Consider the following 15,871-nt stretch of genomic DNA (forward strand, 5'->3'; position numbering starts at 1 on the left):
GTTTTAAGTGTAATGAGATTTTTTGATTAAAAATGAGACATTTTAACTAGAAATAAGACAAATATTCTTGTTAAGATTTTGAGTTTTTGCAGTGCATTTTTGCGTATTTAACGCTTTGTGTGTTTAGGAGGCTTTTTGAATTTGTAATTATCGTTTTGTCCGTAACTTGGAGCACAAATCAGATAATACACAAATGTTTTGAGTGGATTTTCTCTCTCCACTTTAAAAGAAGTCACTTTGATTAAATTAAGGCTGAGAGTCTTTGCGATGCCGCCGGTGCCGGACGTGCCGAGCCATCGTCGTTTCCCGCCTACAGGGCGAAGCGGCGCTCCACCTCGTCCGCGATCATCTCTGCGATGGCGAGGGAGGACGTTGCCGCCGGCGACGGAGCGTTGCGGACGTGCAGCACCCGGCCGGCCATCTCCCCGACGCCTCCGTCGAACACGAAGTCGTCCACCAGGTTCCCGTCGCGGTCCAGGGCCTGGGCCCGGACCCCCGCCGGACCCCTGGAGAGGACGCAAGGAAAACTTATTTATAGAGCACATTTCACACGACCAGCATGGACTCAATGTGCACAAATACATAAACAAAACAAACAAGATTACAGGGTTCCACACTTCAAAAACTCAAAATCTTAACAAGAATATTTGTCTTATTTCTAGTTAAAATGTCTCATTTCACTTAAAACAAGAGTCATTACCACAAAAATAACTTATTTGACAATTTTCACCTGTTTCAAGTAAATTTTCACTTGAAATAAGTAGAAAAATCTGCCAGTGGAACAAGATTTATCTTCTCATTACAAGCAAAAAAATCTTGTTCCACTGGCAGATTTTTCTACTTATTTTGAGTGAAAATCTACTTGAAACAGATGAAAATTGTTGTTTTTTCCAGTGACGAGTCTTGTTTTAAGTTTTTTGACTAAAAATTAGACTGGTCTACGTACCGGAGCACGTCGCCCAGCGAGAGCTCGGGGATGTACTTCTGCAGGATCCTGACCTGAGCGCCGGTGAAGACGCCGCGGTACATCTCCCCGAGGCCGTAGGCCGCGTTCTTCATCACCAGCCTCTGCAGGCCCCTGTGGAGGAAACACCAGCGTTACACTTCCTCATCGCGTCCTGTAACTCCCTCCAAGCACGGCAAACACAAGTGGTTTCTTGAACTGATTTAATGAAGGCAATCTTCATTACTCCTCCATTTCACCTCCATAACACTTCCATTACACCGTGAAACTCGTTGGCTGCATGCACAAGAGGGAATTAAGAGTCCTTTGCACGTGGTGAGGTTGTGGAGCTTATTCTTGGGTGATAAGCTACCTTTGTTATCAGCATTAATCAACTATCATGACCGCGAGGTAACATGACAGTCCATCCATCCTCCTTTTCGTTTGGAGCCGAAACCGGAAGTTAACAGCCAAAATAGGTAAGTCTCAAACAACGCGAGACTTGAAACCACATACAATCACGGAAAATCGTCCCAAATAAACTAATCACGTTTTCTTCAAATTACAAATAAATACAGAAAACAATGAAATAATAATGTTAATGAATTATATGCACCTTTACTTGAATTTTATGAATGCATTTACACGTCCGTCCGTCGGGACATCTCACCTGAAGGAGAGTGCGTCGGCGAAGTCCTGTGCGTTGAAGTCAAATACGTTGTATCCCTCCCTCTTGAAGGCCAGCACGGCGTTGGGGCCGAGCCAGACGCTGCCGTCCATCCTGGGGGTGAAGTGGACGCCGAGGAACGGGAAGCGGGGGTCGGGGACCTGCCGGGACGTCAAGAGGAGACATTTTCAGGTGATTCATTTATATTCGCAATCTACCTTGACATACAATGGGGTGTAACACACAGGAGGCAGGGTTAGGTACAAGCTTGGTACAACGGGGAAAAAAGAAAGGTAGAAAATAATATTTTGGTCCTTTAATTTTGAAAAATGTAACCAGGTTTCTCCTCTGCGAGCAGGTAAAACCCCGACACACTTACGGGGTAGATGTTTCCCCGGACCAGGTAGTGTTTCTCCGGCTTCAGCACCAGGTAGTCTCCCCTGAAGGGGACGATCCGCGGCTCCGGGCTGCAGCCGGAGATCTGGGACAGCCGGTCCGAGTACAGGCCCCCGCAGGTCAGGACGTGGCGGCACCGCACCGCCTTCCCCTGTGGGACAGAACCGCTGAAACAAGCCGGAGACAGAACCTGAACCTGCCGGCGGTGGGGCGAGTCTCACCTTCTTGTCTCTGAGGACGATCGGATGTTTCATTCCTGCACAGGGGATTATTTTCATTACCAGAAAAATAACTTGCTATGTGACAATTTTCACCTGTTTCAAGTAAATTTTCTCTTGAAATAAGTAGAAAAAAGATTTATCTTCTCATTACAAGCAAAAAAATCTTGTTCCACTGGCAGATTTTTCTACTTATTTTAAGTGAAAATCTACTTGAAACAGGTGAAAATTGTTGAGTCTTGTTTTAATTGTAATGAGATTTTTTTTACTAAAAATGAGACATTTTAACTAGAAATAGGACAAATATTCTTGTTAAGATTTTGAGTTTTTTGCAGAACCAGCACTGGAACCGGTTTGGTGGAAAAGAGGAGAGGTGTTTCACCTTCAGGCGAGCCGGCCGGACTCTCCTTCAGCGTGGAGATGTCGCTGACCTCAAACTCCGTCACGACCTTCCCGCCGGCGTCCTGGAAGTCAGAGCCGTACCGGAGAGCCACCATCCTCCAGTCCACGATGCCGGTGTACGGAGAGTCCAGGGCCGCGATGCCCTGCAGGGACGACACGCCGTCAGCACTGCAAAAACTCTAAATCTTAACAAGAATATTTATCTCATTTCTAGTTAAAAAATCTCATTACACTTAAAACAAGACTCATCACTGGAAAAAAACAACAATTTCACCTGTTTCAAGTAGATTTTCAGTTAAAATCAGTAGAAAAATCTGCCAGTGGAACAAGATTTTTTTGCTTGTAATGAGAAGATAAATCTTGTCCCACTGGCAGATTTTTCTACTTATTTCAAGTGAACATTTACTTGAAACAGGTGAAAATTGTCAAATAAGTTATTTTTCTGGTAATGAGTCTTGTTTTAAGTGTCATAAGATGTTTTGACTAAATATGAGACATTTTAACTAGAAATAAGACAAATATTCCTGGTAAGATTGAGTTTTTGCAGTGAGCCCGCCGCGACGCAGCTTATTTTATTTTTCCATATCTGTACACCACGATATCTGAGGGAAAACTGGCCGTGTTTAGTTTTATAAAAAGGAAGATGAAGATGATTGACCTGTCTTGTATTTTATGAATGTATTTGAGAATTATATTTGAAAAAATGACTAAACGATAGTGCTAAAGAAAAAAGGCAAAAACATATGTTTGTATAAAAACACACATATCTGATGAATATTTATGTCATATACTGAAAGAATTTTGAGTTTTCTGAACAGAGGAGTAGAGGGTTCTGTAGAGTTAGAAAAAGTTGCCAGTCTTACAAATCGTTTTTGCATTAAATAAAGTTGATGAAGACTAAAAGGGTATGTATTTTCCCAAACAATATTACCATAAACCAAATAAGGATAAATCATAGAATAATATAAAGTTAATAAACAAGAAATATTAACAAGTTTTCTTAGTTTGCTGATGATGCCCAATGATGTCACAGTTTTATTATGAATTAAATGTATATGTTTTTTCCAATTCAATTTCTCATCAACCAAAATACCGTATTTTCCGCACTATAAGGCGCACCTAAAAGCCTTTAATTTTCTTAAAAACCGGCAGTGCGCCTTATAATGCAGTGCGCCGTATATATAATCATTACAGTAATTTCTGTTACTGTAGTCAGGGGGATTGTGGGTAATGTAGTTGGTGTCGCTGAAGTAACGGCGCTAAACACGTCAAGAATCGTCACAGACGTTCAAGACAACAGCAGCGACACTGACTCGCATAATGGCGACTTTGACGAGACGGAGCAAAGCTGGTTTTTATTTTGTTCATAAAGTTTGATATACGGTACTTCTTGTTTTTTTCTTTTTGCATTTGCTGTAGGATTTTGTAGCATTTCCTGTAGCGCAGCTCCATCAGGTAGATACGTAACTCAACCCCAGCCACTATAGTACGGTATTTTACCAGATATTTAGTGCGCCTTATAATGCGGTGCGTCTTATATATGAAGGGTGTTTTAAAAGAGGCCATTTATTGAAGGTGCGCCTTATAATATGATGCGCCTTATGGTGCGGAAAATACAGTACCTAAAAAACGAGGATGTGAGACTTTGGAAATTTAATTTCCATCTACTGCTACTCTAATATAATCTTTAAGATATTTCCTACCCCCCCATAGAGAGGCGGCTCTTCTCACCCGGCAGTACGGCTCGCGCTCCCGGATCCCCCGGGCGTCGACCACGGCGAGCTCACGCACGTTGTTCTGCAGGCCTCGCTGGTACAGAGCGTTGAGTCGGGGAATCTCCTCCTGCTGCAGGGCCACGATGAGCTGAGGAGAAGAGGGAGGTAAACAACTCAGCGTCTGCTACAGGGCGTCTGCTGAGGTCAATTTAAGAGTTTTTAATACCATTTTAAAACAAAATTTAGGACCAAAAAGACAAGTCACTAAGAAATCCAGCACTGAGGTCGAGGTTGCCAGATCTGACAGGTTCCAGCCCAAACGCGATGTAAAACCGGCCAAAATAATGAAAAACCAGCCCGAATCAAACATTTTCTATGTGAAAACCGTCAATTATTAAATGCGAAATACATTTCAAGTCATGAGCAACTGAAGCCAAAAAAAGTTCAGGCTCCAAACAAAGACTGCAATTAAATTGAGCAGATTAAAGCAACTAAAATATCAGTGAGTTTATTGTGTAAGTTTCTACTTTTCTCTGTCATAATGGAAACTTTTTTGTTAATAATTTCTCTTAAATATTTAGTAAAAAACCAGGAAAAGCAGCCCAAATATATATTTTTCAGCCCAATTGGGCTGAAACTTGCCCAACCTGGCAACACAGATTTACAACCTCTGCAGGAGATTCTCCTCAAAATGATGAAATAAACTTTTTAATGATGACTGGAAACATTCCCTCTAAAATTAAAACCCTTGGATTGAGATTGAAGACATTAAAGACATTTAAAGGCCTTATTTTAGCAAAAATGGAATTTAAGACTTTTTAACGTTCCTCAGCTATTACAGACGCTTCAATCTGTTTCATCTGGGCTGCACACATGCAGCACACTGCAAAAACTCAAAATCTTACCAGGAATATTTGTCTTATTTCTAGTTAAAATGTCTCATTTTTAGTCAAAAAATCTCATTACACCTAAAACAAGAGTGATTACCAGAAAAATAACTTGTTATTTGACAATTTTCACCTGTTTCAAGTAAATTTTCACTTGAAATAAGTAGAAAAATCTGCCAGTGGGACAAGATTTATCTTCTCATTACAAGCAAAAAAATCTTGTTCCACTGGCAGGTTTTCGACTTATTTTAAGTGAACATCTACTTGAAACAGGTGAAAATTGTTGTTTTAAGTGTAATGAGATTTGTTTTGACTAAAAATGAGACGTTTTAACTAGAAATAAGACAAATATTCTTGTTAAGATTTTGAGTTTTTGCAGTGCAGGCTTCATGCATCTCTCTCAGCCGATCACCTTTAATAAAGTAAAATAAAATCTATTTTTTCCGGTTTAAAGGCTGAAGCACACCTTCCCACATCTCTTGTAGGGGATTCCCTTCTTGTCGCAGTAGTCGTAGGCCAGCGTGGCTCCGCGGACGCAGAGCCGGGCCTTCAGCGAGCCTGGCGTGTAGTAGATGCCGCTGTGGATGACGCCGCTGTTGTGGCCGCTCTGGTGCGTGGCTGGAACGAGGGATGGGTGGGAAAATGGGAAGAGGAGAGAGGACAAGTTGATCAGACACGTAAACATTATTGACTGTTAATTTAAAGGGGACCTATTATGAAAAACAGGTTTTCTCTTGCTTTAACATATATAAAGTGGTCTCCCCTCAGCCTACCAACTCAGAGGAGGAAAGCAACCAAATTCTGCAGTGTCTGTACAGCCGCCCGGATGAGCCGTCCAGTGTGATGTGGATCTACGAGCCGTTCAGATTCGGTGCATTTTCGTTATGTAACCAAAATGCAAACCACGCCCACAACTAAACACTGCAAAAACTTTTCCGTAGCGGTGTATCGCGTCATTCAGGCAGCCAATCAGCACAGAGCCTCATTATCATAGCCCCGCCCACTCAGAATCCTGCATAGATAATGAGGTTGGAAACGGTAAAGATAAAGACATGGCCCAGAGGCTGAATTTCTAATTTATATAGAAAAAACAATCAAAAGCTTGTTTTTAAAGACATTCAAGGCCTGTTTAAAATAGACATTACATGTCTTTAATGTTCACCCACCGAGTTCCTTCTCCTTCTCCAGCAGGACGAAGCTGAGCGCCGGGTGGCGCAGCAGCAGCTCCCGGGCCGCGGCCAGGCCGACGATGCCGGCGCCCACGACGGCCACATCGTAGGAGCTGGAGAAACAGACAGAACCTCAAACTCCTCCCTCGTCACACATCTGTAAATCTCTACGCTGATGATACTGTCGTCTATCTGTCTGTGTGCTGTCGACCGGGTGTTCAAAGATCTGCTTTTGACGCCGACATTTCGACTTTTTTCTCAATTTTCGACTTTTTTCTCAACATTTCGACTTTTTTCTCGACATTTCAACTTTTTTCTCAAGATTGTACTTCAACATCAATCTTGACATTTCGACTTTTTTCTCGACATTTGGAACTTTTTCTCGAAGTGCATAATGAAAAAAAAATCTTCCCCAAGTTCTAACTAATATAGAAACATGCAGCATGTGTTGTCTTCATTCTAAGGCTTATACAAGACTTTTAATTTTTTGCGGCTCCAGACATATTTGTTTTTTCTGTTTTTGGTCCGATATGGCTCTAAAACATTTTGGGTTGCCGACCCCTGGTCTATAAATCCATCGTTGGACGACTCCCCTCCTATTTGTCCACATACACGACACTGAAACAGTCTGATCGTCTCATCTGTCCCTCAGTCCGTCCTGAACTTGGCATGTTCTGCACTTAACTAGTTACTTTTTTACTTAATTTAATTATTATCTCATGTTTGTGTTTTGTTTTTGTACGTTCAGTTAGTCTGTAACTTTTTGTTTTGCAGCTGCTGTCTACCTGAAACAGATCTCTTTTGTAAACGAGACCCTGGATCGCAATGAGATTTTACCAGATTTATAAATAAAAGGTTAATAAAACCTTAAACATCCCTGACAGAGTTGGAGGAGCGAGACAAACCCAACGAGGAAGAGCTCAGACCCGGAGGTCAAGGCTGAGAGGAGGTTCAGGTAATCGGTCCTCATGATGCAACCTTGGAAATCTGGTTGTTTTTCTTCATTTTTGAGTATTAAAACCAAGTTCCATCTCGAGGGGATGAATCAATACATAAAAATGAGGAATAAAAGTAAATAAACACTTTTGGGGGGGATTACCAGTCACCAACACTTGACGCACTCAAATAAACAGTAACAATATTATTATTTGCAGCAAAGTTTTAGTTCCTGAGCTGTTATTTGGGGAAAGAGAGCCGGAAACAAACAACCCGCACAATTCATGTATAAAGCTAGGAACAACTTATTACCGTCTCACTTACAGGAAATGCTTTATGACAGAGAGGGGAGGTAGAATTTAAGGGCTACTCTAAATTTTAGGACTTGCAGATCACAAACAATGAAAATATTTTCTATATCAGTCAGTGGAGTTAAACTATGGAAGAGAATGGATTCAGAATTAAAACAATGTCCAAACATTAACCAGTTTAAAAACAAATATAAAAACATCATTTTCACAAGGTACAAAGAGGAAGGGGTTTAACAGCTTTTAGGGGCCTGATATAACACTATTGGGTGATTGGTAGATTTGTTTATATTTATGTACAGAAATGAGCAGCTAATTATATGTGTGTGTATGTATATATATATATATATATATATATATATACATACATACATACATACATACATACATACATACATACATACATAGGTATGTATGGGTGTATGTGTGTGAATATGTATGTAAGTAGAGATATATATATATATATATATATAGAGCAGATGGAGTTATATAGAGATAGTATGGTGTAAATAAGTATATTTATATAAATATTTATATGGGCATGTGTTTACAAATATATAGAATTATTCAACTATATGTATGTATGTATGTATAGGTAAGTGTGTGAGTATGATTATAGTATAGTTAGTTATTATAAATACTTGTTAATAAATGATTAGTGAATGGGGGTAGGAGTAATAAGTTTACACTTCTTCCTACTCCTTTTTACACATGTAAATTAAGATATTAAGTGTTAAAGGATGAAATTATTTGTTTTGTTTTTTTATCTTCTCTTTTAATTGTTGTCTTTTACATTAAATCAAATCAATCAATCAATCAATCAATCAATCCTGTAAAAGCATTTATGTTCAAACTGTGTAGGAACTGCACCTGCAGAGATTTGCTGCAGGAAGTGCACAAGTTAAGGCTGATTTATGGTTCCGCGTTACACCAACGCAGGCCTACGCCGTCCAATACGGCGTAGGCTCTGCGACGGTATAACGCAGAACCATAAATCAGGCTTTACTCTGAGCTGGAACCTCAACGTTACCTGTGCAGCAGTCTCCGGGCTGCCGTGCCCTTGAGCAAGGCAGCCTGCGGCCCACAGACCCCCAACAGGGCCGGGCTTCGCAGCGTCGCTAACATCCTCATGGCGTCTAAGAGCAGCTCGGGTCCTCCTTCATGATACAACCAAGACGAGTCCTGGGAGCAGAGTTCACCCTGCTGCTGCAGCCGCTGCAGCCGCTAGCCGTCTATCTACCCCCCACTACTGCTGGTACTGGAGCTGCTGCGATACGTCAACGTCGCCGCCATATTGGATGTTCAAAACTGCGCTGTAAACTAATACAAGTGAATGACTTATTTTCATAAAGCGTCTTTCTACCAAGAAATTTACGTTTTATGTCTCATTTATTCATTCACACACGCACTAATATACTTGGGAAACAGTTAGGCACCAAATATAATATATTTAATTTTCTCAGATGGCAAAAATAAGAACTTTATTGATCCCACATAGGAGTAATTCATGTTATATCAGCTATAGAGAACAAGGTAGTGCCGAAAAACAATATATATCCCCCCTCACAAAAATAAGAAAAATAGAGAAACATATTCTAATCAACAAAGCATATTTTACATAAACATATTTAAACATTTTCAAGTAAAAATATTAAATATGTGTTGTTGATGAGAAAATATGTGTCTCTATTTTTATTATAAAATATATATATATATATATATATATATATATATATATATATATATATATATATATATATATATATATATATATATATATATGTGTGTGTGTGTGTGTGTGTGTGTGTGCTCATATGTTAACATTGTAAATGATCATCTCTATCAATATAAAGACGATTTATCAGAATCAGTTGTATTATATGTAAATATTTGTGCTCTTTATTCAGAAAATCCCAAAATAATTATAATACATTTAAAAAGTTAGAAATGTTGTCTTTTTAATAATTATTAGTATACATCATAGTACAAGATCCACAGCAACAGTACGTTACATTAGTGAGACAAAGAAAAATACTGTGGTTTAATGAATGAATATTAATGAGTGTGTGTGTGTGTGTGTGTGTGTGTGTGTGTGTGTGTGTGTGTGTGTGTGTGTGTGTGTGTGTGTGTGTGTGTGTGAGTGAGAGAGATGATGGTAAACTCAATAAATTAATAATAGTGATAATAAATCAATGATATCTGTAAGAGGGTAACTATAAACATACAATGTATCAGTTAATAAAATTAAAAGTTTTTTTTTGTATTAAATGGAGTTAGTTAGATCATATACAGGAATTACATGGGAAGAGAGGAAGATACAAGGAGAAAGAAGGAGAAAGAAGACTCAAATAGAAGAAAAAAGGAGGCAAAACAAAACGATAATCATATTTCATAAAATAATTAATAGAAATGTTGTCTTTGGTGCTTGTTTGATTTCCATATATGTTAGTGTTTGAATGGATCAAATTTTGTAAAACACTTTATGAAATGTGGTCCGTTTCATCAGTTTACTGGTAAATTTGCCACATCCAACATGGCGGCCGCGGTGACGTTCCCCAGCGACCTGCTCTCCTGCTCTACGTTTAAACGTCTATGCGTCTGGCGCCCGTGACGTCATGACGCACAGCCAATGGGAGGCGTCGTTTCTACGCAGGTCAAAGAGCGCGGCCATGGAGGCTGCACAGACGTAAACAAAGCTCCTGGAGGACAGGTGGGACTCGATTATCACGTCCCTGACCCGTCCCTGTGTTGGTTCAGGTTTGTTAACTCAGAATCCGCTGTGTTTGTTCCTCAGCTCGGTGAGATTATGTGGTTATTATCCAGAAACGCAGCGACGCTGCAGAAGAACCGCAGACACTTCTGGGGTTGGCTCAACGCAGTCTTTAACAAGTGAGAAAAACACCAATGATCACTGATCAGAACAACACCCTCATCTTTACTTTATATAGTTGTTCTTGAAATAGATGGTTCAAAATATTTGACACGATTAATTAAGCTGATAAGGAGTTTTTGCAGAAGAAAACCACTAGACAGTGGGACTAATCATGAAAAGAGGCTGTAATTTCTAAGGAGAATGAAGACATGAGCAATTAAAGAGGTCATGTCTGAGTCCTGGTTTCAGAGGGATTGGTGGATCAGGGTTAGAGGAGGATGAATTAATGCTCCCATCATGCATCATGTCTGCGGTGAAGCCTGTAGCGGTGGTGGTATTATGATATGGGGTAGCTTCAGTTGCTTTGCAGTCTGCTATAGAGGGAATGCATTAACATCACTTCCCCACTGGACCAGCCCCCTTACTCTCACTGAGTGGTAAAAACAGCTGCAACTAGTGGAAAAGACGGGATAACAGCCGATTATCGGCTTAAATTAAAGGCAGTTGGACTTGACAGTGACCCGTACAGTTACCAAGAACCAGTGGTCCATGGACATTAATATTTGGCCACAAATCCAGTTTCCTGATTTTTTTTAATTTTATTAGTTTGCACACAATAAAAGTAAGGAGAGGTCAAAAAGCCAACAGGTTTATGCAGCGGACCTCCCCTCAATTTAGGAAGTAAAACAGTAATTACAAAAAATCAAAAACAAAAACACAACAAGACGAAGACTATAAACAAAAAACAAAGAAGGTTAGACTACATAGTTACAGATCATCAACACACAAAAAATAAACAAACAAACAAACAAAACAAAAATCAACAAAGAACACTTATGACATTTTTTAAATGTGAATTAAATGAGATGATACATTTTGTTCTAAAAATCTCTAGAGAAGCAGAGCTTTTAATAATGTGAGATTTGGAGTTCCATATCTGTAACACCGCGATATCTGAGGGAAATATTTATATGATATTTATATGTACTTAATTTCTACACCAGGAAATACACGAAGCAAAGGTTGAAGGCTTACAAAAGTCTTGACGCTTGGTCCGACTTCAAGGCAGGATTTGTTGGTGAAATTAAAGTGATGAGGACACTGAACTTTATGATTTGACCGTTTAACGTTAGCTACCCAAAAATCCAACATTACCTGATACAAAATGAGAACCGCAAATCCACGTTTCAGTGCAGCTCAAGAAAACTCAAAAATCCTATCTCAAAAAATTAGAATATTCTGGGAATCTTAATCTTAAACTGTAAGCCATAATCAGCTATATTAAAATAATAAAAGGCTTGCAATATTTCAGTTGATTTGTAATGAATCCAGAATGTATGACATTTTTTTTTTCTTTTAATTGCATTACAGAAAATAAAGAACTTTATCACAATATTCTAATTTTCTGAGACAGTCCTGTATACAATACTTTTCAGTTTTTGCGGCTCCAGACATATTTGTTTTTTGTGTTTTTGGTCCAATATGGCTTTTTCAACATGTTGTGTTGCCGACCCCTGGTGTAGAAATAGCGGTAGTGCAGTCGCCACACAGATCTGATCTCAGCTGATGGATGGAAACATTTATAGTGAGTTCAACATCATCATCCACTTCTCTGTGTTATTGAGCTGCAGTTGAAAACAAGCTCATATGGAAACTAGCTGAACCAGGATGATGGAATACAATCACGCAGGATCAGGACATTACTAGGTTGGTTTTTGGAGGTCTGGAGCTGAACTAGTCCTGATACTCTCTGGTCTTGGTCTCGGTTTAGGTGGAGTTCACTACAAGTCTATGGTCTGGTGCTGATTTAAAGGATTTTAGTTTGAGAAGTGAAGTATCAAGGTTTTGTTTTGTGAAAAACTACTTGAAACAGGTGAAAATTGTTGTTTTTTTCCAGTGATGAGTCTTGTTTTAAGTGTAATGAGATGTATTGACTAAAAATGAGACATTTTAACTAGAAATAAGACAAATATTCTTGTTAAGATTTTGAGTTTTTGCAGTGTGTGCTCCATGTCCATCTCAGGGTGGACTACGAGAGGATCAAGGCCGTGGGTCCGGACCGAGCCGCGGCTGAGTGGCTCCTGAGATGCGGAGCCAAAGTCCGGTTCCAGGGCTTTGAGCGCTGGCAGCAGGACTACAACGGGCTGCCCACCGGGCCGCTGGGCCGCTACAAGATCCAGGCCATCGACGCCACCGAGTCCTGCATCATGCACCGCGGCTTCGACCACCTGGGTCAGTGTTTCTGCCCTCACTCCTCCTCTCCAAGATCAGGAATTACCGTATTTTCCGCACTATAGGTGCACCTAAAAGCCTTCAATTTTTCAAAAGCTGACCATGGGCCTTATAATCCGGTGCGCCTTATATATGGATCAATATTGAGCCATAACAGGTCTCGCAACTACGGTAAGCAGCCGCCAAGCCCGGACTGGCCATAGGGAGAACCAGGAGTATTCCCAATGCGCCGGTCTAGGATTGGCCTGCTGGCCTGCTGGCCTGCTGGCCTGCCGCCTGCGAAATTTGAATAATATGTCAAGATCACAATAATCTTCCAATTTAGAACTAAAATATTAAAGAATTAAATAATTTATTTTCCCAAGCCAATCGGAGCCGCAGTATAAGGATGAAAGAGCCGCATGCAGCTCCGGAGCCGCGGGTCTAGACCCTTGGTCTAATGGATGCAGAACGTAACCCCAGCCTCTACTGTAGCACCTTATAATGCGGGGCGCCTTATATATGGAAAAAGTTTTAAAATACGTCATTCATTGAAGGTGCGCCTTATAATGGAAATACGGTAGTTTAAAATAACCATAACAAACCCAGAGCTGCAACTCGGATCGTATAGACCAGGGGTCGGCAACCTGCGTCTCTTTAGCGCTGCCCTAGTGGCTCCTGGAGCTTTTTCAAAAATGTTTGACCTTTTTTTTCCTTTTTTTCTTCTTTTTCTTCTTTTGTTCTTCCTTTTTCTTTCTTTTTTCCTTTTTTTTCTTCCTTTTTCCTTTTTTAATCTCATCATTTCAACTTTTTTTTCGACATTTCAACTTCTTTCTCGAAATTTTGACCTTTTCTCGACTTTTCGACTTTTTTCTCGACATTTCGCCATTTGCCTTCATTCTAAGGCTTATACAGGACTTTTCATTTTTTGCGGCTCCAGACATATTTGTTTTTTGTGTTTTTGGTCCAATATGGCTCTTTCAACATTTTGGGTTGCCGACCCCTGGATTAAGACATTTAAAGGCCTTATTTTAGCAAAAATTGACCTTTTAAGGCCGGACGGCCGCCCTGGTCCGAGGTTGTGTGAGTTTACCCTGCGTTCTGGTTCCAGAGGGACTGAAATCATTGGAGGAGATGAAACTGTGTAAGTGCATCTACATCGAGGACGCCTGCCTGGAGCGGCTGAGCAGCATGCCCAACCTGCAGGAGAGCCTGGGCCTGCTGGAGCTGGTGTCGTGTGGAAACGTGACGGACCGGGGCGTGACGGCGCTGCACCGGCTCAGGTGAGTCTGCACCGGCTCAGGTAGGGTTGCCACCTTTCACAAATAGAAATAATGACGCCCCGATTTCAGCAGCGCAGGCACCAAAAAAAAGGGACATTCCCAAAACTTCTAAACTGCATAGAAATGTGTTTGTTTTATATGAAAAAACAAAATGCTTTGATTTAAAGTTTAAAGTGCTTTAATAGCATTGAACTTGCATGACTGTACAGACAGACAACCATACAACTGAAATATCCTCCTATGCTATGTACGTCCACATCAGCCAAGATGTAGAATAAAGCTACAGGTGAAGAATATGGTGTAAAAGTTAATTTATTTCAATAATCCAACTTAAAAGGTGAAACTAATATATTACCTAGTCTTATTACATGCAAAGCAAGATATTTTAAGCCTTTATTTGTTATAATTTTGATGATTGAATTGTTTATTGATTTCATAAAACATTCACATTTTTTTTAGATTTTTTATTTGGGGTTTTCATAAACTGTGAGACATAATCATATTATATATTATATATATATTTATTATAACAAATAAAGGCTTGAAATATTTCACTTTGAATGTAGTTAGAAATAATATATTTGTTTCACCTTTAGTTGAATTTACTACGAATGAAATTTTGCAATTTATTCAAATTTTCCGACCTTCATCTGTATATTATGACATCAATAAATAAGAGCATAATATATGTCCGTATTGGTTCAATACGGAACGCAACTTTTAATTCCCAATTACGTAACAATTCTGTGTTTCTAGGCTCAGGTGAGTCTGGACCGGCTGGTCCGCTGCTCGTCTGAAGGTTTGAAGTGTTTTAAACTGTCTGATTTCCCACAGGAACCTGGAGTACCTGGTGCTCAGCGACCTGCCGGGAATCAGGGACAAGGAGGCGACGACTGAGAGGCTGAAGACGGCGCTGCCCCGGCTGGAGGTGGTGATGGACCTGGACTGATGGGGGGGCCGGGACCGGTCGGACAGACTGGACGGTCCTTCTGCTCTGTGAATTTGTTTGTGTGTGTCTTTACTGAAGACAGAAAACGTTTAACTTAAATCTATGGTATGAAGCCTTTTATTAGTAAAAAGGCTTTATACTAATAAAAAAATATAGATAAAAACCTCAAATTGTGGTCTTTGCAGTATTTTCTATTCTTCAAAAGCCTTTTCTTCACCACACGTCTGAATAATATGAGGAAAACTGCCTAATTACTTCCAGCAACTGTTGAAATGTGTCTGTACTTTGATAAAATCACCGGATTAAGGAGCATCGATGAGGCTGACTAACCTGATAAAAGAGAAAGCAGCTCAGTTTCTGATTTCATATAAAAACTTACACAAACTGGACATAATAAAATCTTAAATAAACCAACCTGTTTATCAATGATGACTGCTGAACAGGAGACTCCATGATAAAGAGTTTTACTAATACCTACAGGCAGAGCCGCCGCAAGGGGTGTGCGAACCGTGCGACCGCACGGGGCCTCGCGCCCCAAGGGGCCTCGTGCTATGGGCCGTTTTTTTTTTTTTTTTTCAAATTTTTTTTTTTCAAAACATTTTTTTTTACTTTTTTTCCCTTATAAATATCAACAGTCACGTTCCATTACAGCCCTAAATGTGTACTAGTCTGTGCATATCAATAAATATCTGTTGTTCAATACAACTGATCAGACCAAGCGCAGACACAAGCTGCTCTGATCCAGACGGTGGAGTTGGAACAAACTGTCACACAATGTTGAGAGAACGAGACAAATTCAGGAAATTTCCATCAGGGGATGAAAAAGAAAAAAACTAAAGAAAATGGAAGAGTTTAATGCCTCTCTGAAAGGCTCGTTTGATAAATTTGTTACAAAAATCACCGATCCGACCGGGT

At 40.0% G+C, this 15,871-nt stretch overlaps 2 protein-coding genes across 2 annotated transcripts; one reads left to right on the plus strand and one right to left on the minus strand.

The window, feature by feature from the left end:
• l2hgdh (L-2-hydroxyglutarate dehydrogenase) lies at positions 1 to 8,870 on the minus strand. The gene is made up of 10 exons (XM_061743537.1): positions 8,672 to 8,870; positions 6,395 to 6,510; positions 5,695 to 5,846; positions 4,358 to 4,489; positions 2,607 to 2,769; positions 2,228 to 2,262; positions 1,990 to 2,157; positions 1,614 to 1,771; positions 947 to 1,078; positions 1 to 506 (listed from the first exon to the last, which is right to left on the minus strand). The coding sequence occupies exons 1-10, from the start codon at positions 8,770 to 8,772 to the stop codon at positions 311 to 313; spliced, it is 1,353 nt and encodes a 450-aa protein (XP_061599521.1). The 5' UTR covers positions 8,773 to 8,870; the 3' UTR covers positions 1 to 310.
• A 1,420-nt stretch (positions 8,871 to 10,290) lies between these two features.
• Positions 10,291 to 15,109, plus strand: dmac2l (distal membrane arm assembly component 2 like). The gene is made up of 5 exons (XM_061743706.1): positions 10,291 to 10,351; positions 10,436 to 10,530; positions 12,537 to 12,745; positions 13,836 to 14,007; positions 14,842 to 15,109. Exons 2-5 carry the CDS (start codon positions 10,448 to 10,450, stop codon positions 14,954 to 14,956), a joined length of 579 nt encoding a protein of 192 aa, XP_061599690.1. The 5' UTR covers positions 10,291 to 10,351; positions 10,436 to 10,447; the 3' UTR covers positions 14,957 to 15,109.
• Positions 15,110 to 15,871: the final 762 nt, after the last annotated feature.

Source organism: Cololabis saira, chromosome 16 (genome assembly GCF_033807715.1).
Source record: "Cololabis saira isolate AMF1-May2022 chromosome 16, fColSai1.1, whole genome shotgun sequence".
Taxonomy (NCBI): domain Eukaryota; kingdom Metazoa; phylum Chordata; class Actinopteri; order Beloniformes; family Belonidae; genus Cololabis; species Cololabis saira.